This window comes from Sinocyclocheilus anshuiensis, unplaced genomic scaffold, assembly GCF_001515605.1.
Source record: "Sinocyclocheilus anshuiensis isolate Anshui unplaced genomic scaffold, SAMN03320099.WGS_v1.1 scaffold432, whole genome shotgun sequence".
Taxonomy (NCBI): Eukaryota; Metazoa; Chordata; class Actinopteri; order Cypriniformes; family Cyprinidae; genus Sinocyclocheilus; species Sinocyclocheilus anshuiensis.
Window position 1 is genome coordinate 1,690,351 of NW_015557124.1, and position 14,848 is coordinate 1,705,198.

General features: G+C 32.6%; 1 protein-coding gene across 1 annotated transcript in view; it reads right to left on the bottom strand.

The window, feature by feature from the left end:
• The window catches only part of LOC107677843 (prostaglandin F2 receptor negative regulator-like), a 35,228-nt gene extending 21,455 nt beyond the window's left edge, over positions 1-13,773 (bottom strand). The window contains exons 1-3 of the mRNA XM_016472891.1: positions 13,731-13,773; positions 6,816-7,223; positions 3,935-4,294 (exon numbers count right to left, since the gene is read on the bottom strand). Of these exons, the coding sequence (XP_016328377.1) occupies positions 3,935-4,294; positions 6,816-7,223; positions 13,731-13,773 (811 nt within the window). The remainder of the gene's footprint in view (positions 1-3,934; positions 4,295-6,815; positions 7,224-13,730) is intronic.
• Positions 13,774-14,848: the final 1,075 nt, after the last annotated feature.

The window sequence follows — 14,848 nt, forward strand, 5'->3', positions numbered from 1 at the left end:
CAAAAATGCTTCCTAACTATAATAAGCATGTGGTGAGTATAAGAGATTTTTTATGAAAAACATTACATAACTTTTGAACAGTTGTGTATATGTGATGCTCCCAGTTTGAGGGAAAAGATCCATCAGCGTAATCATGCTGCCTACTTTCTGAACAGATTTGGATCAGGAGCGTCTCAAAGCGTCCAAAGCGAAGGAAGTGAGAAAACAAAGGAGGGAAAAACAATACTTTCAGGCGTCCCACACAAAAACACGTTGTCAAGTTCAGACATTAGCAGTTGCACAGGTCAGGTGTTTTCTGGCAGGAGAAACCCGTTTCCTGAAACCGCGTTTTTAACGAACGAGAGCCAACACATTCAAGGCTGTTCTGCGGAAACGAAAGCGGCTCTAACACATCGAGATTCTCTTTAAAGTTAAGTGACGTGACTGTAGAGCGCAGTGGGGTGGAGCTGGGATACTGGAAACCAATAATAACATTCACTTAACGCAGGTTAAAGAGGTTGTGTAAGTTTGTGAGTGAGTGAGTGTTGATTTACCGCACACACTCAATGCCTTCATTGGCTCTAGTTTTACAAATAAACCTCCACCAGCAAAAACAAATTATTATTTGAATGCAGTCCGCCAAAGTCAAGAGTCCTGCAAATCTTCTTTATAGATTTAAGCTTGTGAAAACCTGCTGTTGTGCTCTAGAGAGACTATAGACCATCTAGATTCCAGATGTATATTTAAAAAGACGTTTATCGTCACATCTGGCCTTGAAAACACGACCCAGGCCACTTCAGGAAGTCACAGACAATACGTGATGTTTTCTGAGTCTTTTTTTATGGTTCAGAAAGTTGTTGGTCTACAGTGCTGGTGGGAATTTCCTGCATTAAATATTGAAACCCTGTATGCCATCCCAAACGTTGCTTTTTTTCTGTAGGAAATCTGTAAAAGGACGCTTTCCTCACACTAAAGGAAAATGCTTGGAAAGTAAGGTAATAAACAGCATTTGATCTGTGCACTTCTTCATCCTGTTACATTTACATTTAATCGTTTAGCAGATGCTTTTATCCAAAGCTACTTACAAATGAGGACAATAGAAAATAGTTTGTCAGAAAACAGCATGACACTAAATTACATCTAGATTACATAGAAAAATCTGGCATCAAGCAGTGTTATTTTAAATGTATTTTTATTTATTTAAATTCATTAATTTAAATTTTTTTTATATATCTTTTTATTATCTTTAAATGATTATAGTATTACTAATATTTTGAATTAGCTTTTATTTTTATTTTTAATTTCAGTTTTAATTTCGATTTTTGTTAATTTTGCTGCATATTTTTTCAATGTTTTTTTATAGACTTGATTAATTTGTAAAACTTTTTCCAGTTATTTGCCATTGCAAAATTTTTCATTTTCATTTATGTTTTTTATTTTGTTTTGTGCTTTTGCCATTTTTACTGTTTATTATATTATATTATATTATATTATATTATAGTTTTCATTTAGTTGTATTTCTGTTTTAGCTTTATGTCAGTTTAGTTTAATTAAATAATAATTATTATTAGTTTTTATTTATTTCCGATCAGTAATTTTAATGCTTCAACATAAACTTATTTCACTTAGTTTCAAGGCATTATTACCAAAAATGTTTTTAATCATTTTATCTTAAGTTAACATAAAACTGTTTTACAAACAAGCATTCAAAACGTAAATAGAAACCTATTAATCTCAAACCTGGCACTGCGAATCTTGCTATTTTGCCATTCTGGAAATGCCAGTAGTTCACCTACTTTGTGTTTCTTTTAATATTTCATGCTGTTTTAATTCTTTTTGGTTTTTGTTAAATATTGTAATGCTTTTTCTTTTCTTTCTGAACGCTTGTTACTTTTTTATTTTATTTTAAAGTAATTTTAGTCTGGAGCACTGCCGGTATATTGTAGAACGTTTCTTCTATTGAAATTAAGATATCTTGGAATGCACTAATCACAATCCATTTAAGAATCTATTTCAGTGAATAATTCAGGTTTCAGTGAATAATGACCTAATTTTCTGTCTGGTCTTCAAACAATGTGCACAACCAAACACAAGTTTGATGTCACTGAACCAGTCGTATGAGCCAGTTTTATGTTGTTTTCTGTATTTTTGGAGCTGAAACAAAATCCTACGCATTTCAGACTCATTGAGATGAGTAAACAACACCAGAGTTTGCCTTTTAAGGTGAGCGACGCCTTCTCTTTCTCTGTAGTTCCTCACAGAATAAACAAGTTGAAGCTCTTCCCTGCGAATCACGCTGACAACGAGATCCCAAACGACTAACGCTGACTTCTAACATGAGCACCGGGGCTTAGACAGCAGTCCTCCATCAGGAAGACCACCCACAGCCTTCATGCATTATAGGTGACAGAGCGGATCTTCAGAAACACGACGCAAACACATGCATCTCATGCCTGAAGCTTGCTTATTAACACGACAGAGCTAAACTATTACAAACAGACCGCAAATCTAACGAATGCAACCTTTCTACTTTCACTTCTAGACAACTGACATTGATGGACGGGTTAAGAACTCACCAGTCTAGTAGTGGTGGTAAAATACCATGCTTAGTCTAGCATACTTGATTTTATCTGTGGTTTTACACTTACGGTTCTAAGGGCGGAACGATATTTTGAATAGTCAGATATTTGTGATCATTTAACTGGTGACAGATAAAAACTCTTATGATTCACTTCCATGAATCATTTCAAACTGTCCGTTTGAGTGAATCATTAAAACTGATTCAGCAAAGTTTGCAGGTTCCCACAAGGCATTTTTAATTATTAAAGCATTTAAATAAAATACATGCATGGAAATGTGTCTCTTTATTGATTTCATATACACTATTGGTAAAATGTTTTTGAAATTAAGTCTCTTCTGCTTACCAAGGCTACATTTATTCGATAAAGATTTCAGTAAATTCAGTAATATTTTGTAATATTTTTACAATTCAAAATAACTGTTTTCTGTGTGAATATCTGTTAAAATGTAATTTATTTCTGTGATGCGCAGCTGTATTTTCAGCATCATTACTCCAGTCTTCAGTGTCACATGATCTTCAGAAATCATTCTAATATGCTGATTTGCTGCTCAAGAAACATTTCTGATTATTATCAATGTTGAAAACAGTTGTGCTGCACAATATTTTTGTGGAAATTGATACATTGTATTTTTCTGGATTCTTTGATGAATATAAACTACAAAAGAACAGCATTTATTTGAAATAGAAATCGTTTTATAACATTATGCATGTCTTTACTGTAACTTTTGATCAATTGAATGCATTTTTGCTGAATAAAAGTATTAATTTATGTTTTAAAAAAATTGGAATGACAGTGTAAATGAAAATTGTTTGTGTTCATTTAGTAAAAAAGTGTGAAAATATGCCTTGATTATTTTTAATCTACTTAATTTACTGTTTAGGTATTAAATCAAATATCTTGCCAGCAATAACTAAATAGTTCCTTGAATTTGTTTACAGTTTTAAGTCATTTTAGAGTGAATACATAAATATAGATATATGCAGCTTTAAAATGATTATTTTAGCTATATTATCCAGTCTTAACTGATACTAAAAGATGCCTCATCCACATTAGTCTGATAAAACGTGATCTGCGAATCATCTTCTAAAACCCAAGGCCATCGCTTGGAAGATATTTTCCAGTGCACTAATATAAATGGCATATCATGCTTTTAATGTCATTGAAATACCAAATAATCAACATCAAATTAATATTTTATGGATGAGGGAAGCAGAACGCATTTATATGCAGCTCTAAAGAGCTTCAGATGGCATTTTCTCGAAATGTCACACTTTGCCACAAAACGTGAGACGCTGCGGGGTGTTTATGTTAAGAGTCATGATATTATGAATGATACTTCAGACACTCCGATGAAAGTTAAGCAACGTACTTACTTTGCTTAATAACGTGAACGCGTACGGGGTCCGAAATCTTCTCCGCGGCCCGGTCCCATCGTCCGCCGTCGCGCTGAACCCACGCACTCGCTTTACACGCATAGAGTCCTGCATCAGATAGCTCCACACCGTGAACCTTGAGCTGGAAATCCCGCTTTCCCAGCCGCCTCACATCCACCGCATCAGACGCATTGGTCAGCACGCCGTCACGACTCAGACGGGCCAGAACTCGCGTGCCGTTCATCAGCCACGCCACCTCCAGATCCACCGAGGCTTCGGCAGAAACCCAGCAGGTGAGGAGCAGCGTCTCTCCTGTGGACAGTGTGCTGTCGTCCTGAACCTGGACGCTGAGGGAGCTCGCTGACGATTTAAAGAGAAAGAAAAGCAGACAATATGCAAGTATTAGAGATGGAACTGAAATTATTCAGATCTTAATGATGCAAACTAAATAAACACATACGGTAAGAGTAACAGTGATGCATTTGCAACCTCATGTCGGTCCAAACCACTAAAACTGTTAAAAATAATTTTCAGTAAATGAATTAAAGCTGAAAATAAAATATAATACAAATAGTAGATTTAATACTGCCTTGGCAAAGGCAAAATGTATTTCTATAGCACATTTAAAAGCATATAAAAAAGCATTAAAAGGAAACATGCATCATATGAAAAATAAACACTTAAAAAAATAGAATCAGAAATTCTAAACTTTGCAGGAAAATGTTACTAAAATGACTAAAACTGAAATAAAAACAAAGCTAAAAAATGAACAAAAATTACAAAAAGAACATAAAATGACTAAAACTTAAACTAAAATTGAAATGGAAGAGAAAAAATAAAAGCTAATTCAAAATATGAATAAATAATATAATAGCATGAAAATAAAAGCACAATAAAATGACTAAAACTTAAACTAAAATTAAAATGCAAAGCATTAAAGCTAATTTAAAATATTTATAAATACTATAATAGTATAAAAACAGTAAAAGCACATAACAAAATTATAAATAAAATAATAAAATATACTTTTATTATACGGAAAAGAGCAGCATGAACATTCTGCTGAATTTCTCCTTTTGTTTTCCACAGAAAAAAGCAACTTATTCCAGGTGTGCCATAACAGAAGTAAGCAAATGATGCCTGAATTGTCATTTACGGTTGAACTATTCCTTTAATTTCTCAAAGCAAACTCTCAATCGTTTCTCCTGGGGCTCAGTGATATTCAGCACATCACGTTAGATGACACAGACTGCTTCTGTGCTTTATATTCTCTGAACATCTTCTAGTTACAATCTCAAACAACACAAAGACTCTGAGAGTTTGTGTTTGTGTAATGTCTGCTGGATGGTTCTCCAGACACCCGCAGTCTTCACGATTTTAATTAAAACTCTGCGTAACATTGACAGTATATATGGTAACCAGGCAGGAATTTCACTGGCAACGAGAATTCAAACAGCCTGGTTTGTGAGAAAGGTCTGAAGACGTTAAACAAGATCAAACCGGTCAAAAGAGCATATCTACTCTTCTCGAGGGAGGCGCTGCATGACTTCAACAACCATAATCAAATCTCTTTCATTCTCTTTTTCCTCCAAATGCAACTTATTTATTCATTTGATCACAACTGTTGTTTAAAGATCATCCGAGCGAATTGCATAACAATGATTCATCGTAAGTACTTTTATCCGATCAAATTGGATTATTTCATGGCATCATGATCATGACAGTTTCCCAGGAGGGCACAACACAACTAAACTGATGAAATTGACAATATTAAGCAAATACATAACAGTATAAAGCCATAATGGAAGATAATTAAAGGAATCAAGAATGTGCACGTCAGAATTTTCAATATATTCACTTTTCCTTTAATTGACGTTTGCTTTTCAAGACTTTAGCAAGAAACTTAATGTATAAAATGCATACTTTTTTTTTTTACATAATTTAAATGACATTTAATGCATACTTTTATTTACATAAAAAATACAATTTAAAATTCATAATTTAATTTCACTGAATGCATATTAAAAAAACGAATATAATTTAATTTAATTTAATGCAAAATAAAAAACTAACCATTTATAATTGAATTAACATAATTTGAAAACTATTCTAAACTTTGTAATTTAAATTCATTGAATGTATAGTTTAATTTATATTATTTATAAAAATAAAAAAACTAATATAATTTATAATTCATCATTTAATTTCAACGAATGCATAATTTATACAATTAAAATATAATGCATAACTTAATTTACACATTAAAACAAACTAATATAATTTATAATTTAATTTGATTTAATGCATTATTTAAAAAAAAACTAAATGATTTAATTTCAATGAATGCATTATTTAATTTACACAATTTAAAAGCAAAAACTAATATAATTCATAATTTCATTTTATTGCATGTACAATTAAAAAACGAATATTTTATCATTTAGTTTAATCCACAATTTAATTTGCATAATATACACAAACATTTTCATTTATAATGTAATTGAATGCATAATGAAATTTACATAATTAAACTAATGAAATGTATAATTTAATTGAATAATTTAATTTACATAATTAAAAACTCAAGCACAAACTAAGGTGAATACAAAAAATATAAAAAAGTAGTAGCCAATTCTAAATCTGAATTAATACTATAAATAGTAAAGATGCATCTAGATGCATTATCTATGCAAATGGCAGAATTTGAGTGTGACGGTTTCTCTAAAATTCTCCTAAAAATTTCTGAAAATATGAAAAATGCAAATTAACATAAGTGAATCTTACATCATTTCTACTAATATATTTTAATTCCACTGTGTTGTGGCTTTATTCTGTTGTGCTATGGGCTATTTTTATTGTGTTGTTCTAGAGAGTTACTAACCTGTAGGGGTGACAGTCACTTCTCCCATCTCCACGGTCTTCTCCTGAATGCGGTTCCAGGCTCCCTGCTCTCTCGTCCACAGTCTGGCTGTGCACACGTACATGCCCTGATCGGCCGGCGTCGCTCCGGAGAGCACGAGACTGTGCGAGACGCCGTTTCCCATTTCTAGCCGCATCCCGCCATCTGTGTAGCGCAGCGTGTAGTCGTCGCCAACCGTCACGCCCAAATCTGGACCAAAGGTCAGCAGGTCCTCCAGCAGAGATGAGCCCTTCTTGACTGACCAGGTAAGAGACAGGTAAATTCCCTCCATGAAGTTGCGGGAGACGTTGCACAGGAGTCTGACGGATCCGCCCTCACGAACCACAGGGTTTGGGGCATCGGGAGCAACAATCAGACTGTTGGGAACAACTGAAATAGATGAGAAAATAAGAGTTTTAGAGAAGAGGTACAAGCACTAACACACCGATAAACCGATATATCGGCCAGGTTGATTTATCTGTTGACTGGAAATTTGTGTAGCATCCAAAATCTCCCAAAAGCCAATAAATAATCTGTCATTTTTTATTGCAGTATGTTTTACAATAAAATACTATTTCAGTTTATCTACTTCAGAATTTCACATTTAATCCAATGTGTTAGATTCTGTGTAATTATTTGTGAAATTTACTAGCAATTTCAGAGTGAAAACTGAAATTATTTTTCAGTATACTAAGCATTTTCAATTTTTTTTTTGCACAATCTGAAAATACTGAAATAGTATACATGTCATTTTATGTACACTACCGTTTAAAAGTTTGGGGTCAGTAAATTTTTTTAATATTTTTGAAAGAAGTCTCTTCTGCTCACCAAGTACAGAAAAATACAGAAAAAATGAGAAATATTATGAAACGTTATTACAATTAAAAATAGCTGTTTTCTATGTGAATATATTGTAAAATGTAATTCCTGTGATGCAGCGCTGAATTTTCAGCATCATTACTCCAGTCTTCAGTGTCACATGATCCTTCAGAAATCATTCTAATATGCTGATTTGCTGCTCAAGAAACATTTCTGATTATTATCAATGTTGAAAACAGTTGTGCTGCCCAATATTTTTGTGGAAACTGTGATTAATTTTTTTCAGGATTCTTTTGAATGGACAGTTAAAAAGACCAGCATTTATTTGAAATATAAATCGTTTGTAACATTTTTGTTAAACATTGTTACTGTCAATTTTGATCAGTTTACTGCATCATTGATGAATAATTTTATTATTTCTTTGAAATATTATTTGTCAGTCTGCTCTATCAGTATCAGACAATGAAAATCCTACTTTAAATTAGAACATTACATTAGTATTTCAAAGAAGCACATTTATCATTTTTGTTTCTTTAGCTTTAAAAATTAGGGAAAGTCTACTCAACATGACATTTGGATTTTCAGTACACAAGTTTGTCTCTTGTCTCTCTGTTGTTAGATATTGCATTTTATTTTACTACTGCACTTCACTTTTTTACTTTCCTCTCCTTAATTTTAAATAAGCTGGTAAAGTTTTACATGCAAAAAATACAGGTAAATTCTAATTCAAATGCAACCAATAATTATTACTGAATGACACAGACATGAAGAATAAAAATGGCATGTGTTTGCTTTAACACACCTTACTGTCAATGAATTACAGTAATAATATGGCAGGAAATGCCATTGTACATCGTCATCCAACCAGTGGACTTTATAAATAGACGCACATAAAAGTGAAACAAAACTCAGAGCATTACTGAAAAGAATCAATGTTAGTCTGACACAATAAAAGCAGACTTTGTGTCTGCCGGATCTGATCATGAACGTCATGCATCAGTGACAGAACCAGATCGACGAGTTTGACCATCAGAGGTGAACTCAACTGATGCAATCAAAGTAGTAAACTCTCTAAATGCATTCAAAAGTCTTTACTTGCTCTGTTGCAATCAACTGTGAGCCACCGGCCCAAAGGAAAGAGACTGCAGTACAAAATGACCAGCACAAAAACATTCTATAATCTATAATTCTAACTGTATATATCTAGTGCACTTGATTAGTAAATGGACTAAACTCACTAGTCTCATGTTAACACATCTAAAGTCTTGAGTTAAGACTTTCAAAAAGGTGTGTGTTTTTCTCTTGTCACATAATCTTCCACTGTTAGTGCATGGATGGATACAGAGATAGACGGATAGAAGGACGATTTGATAGGCGATTAGATAGACGGATGGATGGATGGAAGGATGGACAAACAGATGGATGGATGGACGGACGGACGGACAGATAGATAGATAGATAGATAGATAGATAGATAGATAGATAGATGGATGGACAAACAGATGGATGGATGGATGGATGGATGGACAGACATGGATGGATGGATGGGTGGGTGGATAGATTCAACAATTGTTTAAAAATTACTATATTGCTGACTGGGTTGGAAATTAGAGATCACAAACAGAATACAGCAAGAATACAATGAATTTCAATGAATACACAGCATAGTTTACAATATTCCATACATTTAAACTTGCTTAACAAGCATTTTAGAAATGAAAAGAAAAGTCTGACATTTAAAACTAAAAGTAACACTTTAATTCAAGTGTAATCAGCAGCTGGGTGGTTGGGTCGGAGGGGGTGGGGTGTAGTTTCTGCTGTCAGTGAGGTTGACCAAACCACTAACCCAACACTGGAAAATACGACCCAACAAGCTCAACTCAGCGGTTGGGAAGAAAAAATAAGCCAGCATCTTTTAGAGTGTAGATTGAGCTAGTGTGCCGCGCAGCAACGGTGTTCATCTACAGCGGAAATGTGAAGACAAACCCAACAAACCAAAGAAATGCTGTAATGAGCTGTGTTACATGAAGTCAACATCATTACACAGACTTTCTGCAGATCAGTATACAATCTTTAAATATTTCTAATACCGATTACCCTCAGAGGGAACAGGAGAACTTCTGTTCCAACCAGATTTTATGTTGGTGCCAGTATTATTTCTCAGTTGTTGCATAAATGGATCAGTTTTGTTTTTGATAAAATACGGTCAAAAGCTTGGAATAATTAAGATTGTTTTAATGCATTTGAAATACGTTTTCAACTGTTTTCAACATTGATAATATTCAGAAATGTTTCTTGAGCAGCAAATCAGCATATTAGAATGATTTCTGAAGATCATGTGACACTAGAGCAACGATGCTGAAAATTCAGGTTTTATTTATAGCAATAAATTACATTTTAACATATAATCACTTAGAAAACAATTATTTGGAATTGTAATAATATTTCATAATTTTTTACTGAAGTTTTGATCGAATAAATGCAGCTTGGTGAGCAGAAGAGACTTCTTGCTACTGGGGTCTTATTTAGAAGAAACATGCATTTAATATCATTGCTGTCAGGAGAAACAATTGAGATGTTTTACATGTCCTGTGGGTTCTTACACAAATCTGCAGCGATTATTCTAATTTTCAACATGTTCAGTCAGTGCTCATGAACTAAAGATACTGATAATATCATTAACCCAGTGAATTTTGCATAATGAACGCTGCTGGCGTTCAGCGTTTCGGCTTCTTCACAGACAAAAACACTGAACAGTTTAGTGCTTTTAAACACGTCACACATAAGCTATAGTTAATGCATTGCACTGCATGCCCAACTCTTACTAATAATGATTTTTTAAAATGTGTGTTTGTATTTAACACACTTTTCCTGCTTTCATTGTTGAAGTGTTTTTACACCGCAGAAAATAATTTTTTTACTCAGTATTTTTGTCTTGTTTCCCAGTACAAATATCTAAACATTTTTAGCTCAAGATACATTTTCTTGAGACACAACATGACTTGTCTTGTTCACTGAAAAATGTAGTCAAGTGAGTTTATGCTTAAAATAAGAAAAAGTATCTGCCAGTGGGGTCAGAAAAATAATCTTGCTTTCCCTTTAATTACGTTTATTTTTCTTGCCCACTGACATGAATTTTTTACTTGTTTTATAAATCAACTCACTTAATTTTGATGATTTTTCCCCGAAAACAAGGTTTTATGTTAAGTAATATTAAGTAATTTGATTTATTAAGTAAATATAACTTGATTTAAGAATTATTAGATATTTTATGTGTGTGTGTGTATATATATATATTTAAAGAGATAAAGAATATCTCTTTGGATCTGAGACTTTAGTCTTTGTAACTTTACAGATCTTCTTTATGCACCAAGAGCTTGTAACACTCCAAAGAGAAAGGAAAAATTGAAATCGCATCATATGACCCCTTTAATTATTTATTGTATATATATATATAAACAATGTAATTACATTTTTTAAAGTAGATTCACTTACATTGTTTTTAAGATTTCAATGCACAAATAAAACCAAAAAAGTTCAAACAAAATTAAAAATTATATACAATATAATTACATAAATTACAATATTATATAAAAAACAGATATATAATATAAACTAAAAGTCAAGTTTGGGCATCTCTTATTCACATTTTATCAGTGCATCTGAAATTGACTGGATGGTGAAAAGTGAGGAAGCGTCACTAATTATGTATAACTTTACCACAACATCTGAATATTTAACCTGATTCCTGGTGTCATAAGCACACAGGTGCTGACTATGGTTTGGTATATGGCACTTTACAATGGGATTATGAGGATTATCTTCAAAGCATGCAGCACTTTCATAAAAAAAAAGACCACAAATGCAAATGAAGCACCATGCTAATGATAACTCTGTCACTCTCACCCCACTAGACTTGCAAATGACACAAAACGAAAAAAGACTATCCTAAAATATTCCTTTCTTTCAGGAAAGCTCCTGTAACACACACTGACACGCTTTCGGCTGTAGGTGCCTACTGAGCAACTTCAAAACTGGGGAAGACACAGGAGAAATGTGTGCTTTAAAGCATTGTTATTTTCACCATATACTCATTTATTCTCTTTTGCACTATATTTCAAGTAAATCAAGTCTATTGGGAATCTGGTCAGCGTTGGAAAATCACAAATTCTTAATTTTTTTTTAGCTTTGAAGTCAATACAGGAGTGTTTAACAGACCGGTCTGTGATAAATGAATACAGAATAGCAAGAAAATGGAGGAGAGGTGATATATTCTGGTCTGGTTTGAAGTTTGTTTATGTGCACAGGTGCACATGAGAATATGCATATGCAAATACATGCATGCATAAAACCCAGACATGTCAGCATCTCACACTGTACAAACTCATGAATTGAAAATGCTACTGTACCAACAACATTTTAATGTAGACACTATATGTTTTGACTATGTAAATCTGAAACTTTTAATCAAGACATTTCTATAATAATTTAGAGGTTTATTTAGGTCTCATGTAATATGCAAAGCAGATACGTTATGCCACGTTCCTGTAAAAATAATTGCTTTTAAAAACCAACTATATGGCTCTTTGAAGATTAAAAGTTCATGGTGGTTCTTTACAGGTTCTTCAGATCAGTGTTTTGAAGGTTTTCTACAGAACTAGTGAATAAAATGTTATTTGAGGAACTTACGAAGGCTGTGAAACCCTTTTTGATTCAAATTACAACAATTATTTTGAAGAGTATAAGTTTACATGTCATTCATGTCATAATGCAGGGTTATTAGTTGACTAACACTAAAATTAAAACTAAACCCATTAATAAAACATTTCTGTCACTTGAAATAAATAAACTTTAACTCAAATAAAATAATATAGAAACATCTAAAAAACATTTTATTTCCACTAGTTCCCAAGGCACCAGTTCTCATTTTAGTTTAGTTAAAAAATAAAATGAGTTAAAAACATTTTTTTTTAATTGAAATAAGATTATAAAAATAACTTTATTTAAAAAAAAAAAAAAATTTATTTCAAAAACAAAATTTTAAATTAAAAAGGAAAATATAAAAATTCAAACTAAAAACTATAATCATACTAAAATAACCAACTTGATCTTTTTTTTGTCATTGCGTGTCATTTATATCAATTATTTAATATTATTTAAGTCTTCAATTTCAGTAGACTACAGTATATTTGACTATGCTAAAACCGTAATAAATCAACATTTTATAAGAATAATAAGAGGATTAGTTAGAAAACTACTTTCACATTTTACATACACAAAATTCACATTTTATATGAAAATGCTATAATTTGCATTATGTGAGCTACAATAAACTTTACCGCACAAATATAAACATTCAAGAAAATCAGGGCAGAACAATTCTATTGTGATTCACAGCTGAGGTTCGATCTCAATTAATATGCAAATCTAAACCACAAATCCTATACTCTGTTTTAGGTATTTAAATTAAACTTTGACCATGCAAATCTGATAATAGTAAGAAATCAAGGCAGAACAATTCTATAATGATTTAGAGATCATTAGATCTCATATAATATGCCTTTTGAGGTACTTTAAATTTTGACAATGCAAAATTAAAAATAGTCCGAATTCAAGACAGATTAGTCCTATAATGGTTATAGTTATTGTTAATTTAGCATGCAAATATAAACTATACTTAAATATGCATACACTTTACTTCCTTTGAGGTATTTACTGTAAATTTTGATTTTGCAAATCTAATAATAAGAAGAAATTACGGCAGAATAATTCTATAATGATTGAGAGGTTAAATAAGATCTCATTAAGCGTGCAAAGCAGCAATGGTTAACGCTGTAAAAAGTGCAATCACTATAATCTTATGTAATCAGGTTCATAGTAAATCATATTTTGACAGAAAGAAAAGCAGCTAATTCAGATGTCACCACGTGAAACACATTTTAGGTCACCTGGCGAAACAATTTGATGCTTCTGACAGGAACGCTGTTACTTGTCAATACAACAGACTCACGCCGTTCGCGGAGGGTTTGTCATTTCTTTGCTACATTTGTAGCCGAGTTTTTCCCGCAGCAAACTCACCGACAGCGGCGCACAGCAGGAGCAGCGCTCGAGTCTTTCCCATGTCGCTGAGACGCGCGGTCCGCCGCGTTATTCCCGGTAAGAGCTGAAGACCGACCGACCGCCGGAGAGACAGACAGGACGGGATACACCTGAGAACCGGAATCCCTCGCTGCGGTGACGTCACGCGCTCCGTTTGAGCGCCAGCGGGAGACGAGACGAGTGACGGACGAGTGATTGATTCGCGCTCGCGGAGGTTTAACTACCGAACCTACCGAGTGACGGAAGTGAAACGGGATTCCCTGCGAGACACTGAGGAACCTCACACACTCTGCGCCACACACTGGATAGATACATAGATAGATAGATAGATAGATAGATAGAGTTTAACTTCATTTAAAAATCACAATAAACAAACTAACAAACAAACAAATAAATAAAAAGATAGACAGACAGACATACAGACAGACAGATATAGATAGATAGATAGATAGATAGATAGAGTTTAACTTCATTTAAAAATCACAATAAACAAACAAACAAACAAATAAATAAATAAATAAAAAGATAGACAGAGAGACAGACAGATAGATAGATAGATAGATAGAGTTTAACTTCATTTAAAAATCACAATAAACAAACAAACAAACAAATAAATAAATAAATAAAAAGATAGACAGAGAGACAGACAGATAGATAGATAGATAGATAGAGTTTAACTTCATTTAAAAATCACAATAAACAAACAAACAAACAAATAAATAAATAAATAAAAAGATAGACAGAGAGACAGACAGATAGATAGATAGATAGATAGAGTTTAACTTCATTTAAAAATCACAATAAACAAACAAACAAACAAATAAATAAATAAATAAAAAGATAGACAGAGAGACAGACAGATAGATAGATAGATAGATAGAGTTTAACTTCATTTAAAAATCACAATAAACAAACAAACAAACAAATAAATAAATAAATAAAAAGATAGACAGAGAGACAGACAGATAGATAGATAGATAGATAGAGTTTAACTTCATTTAAAAATCACAATAAACAAACAAACAAACAAATAAATAAATAAATAAAAAGATAGACAGACAGATAGACAGAGAGATAGATAGATAGATAGATAGATA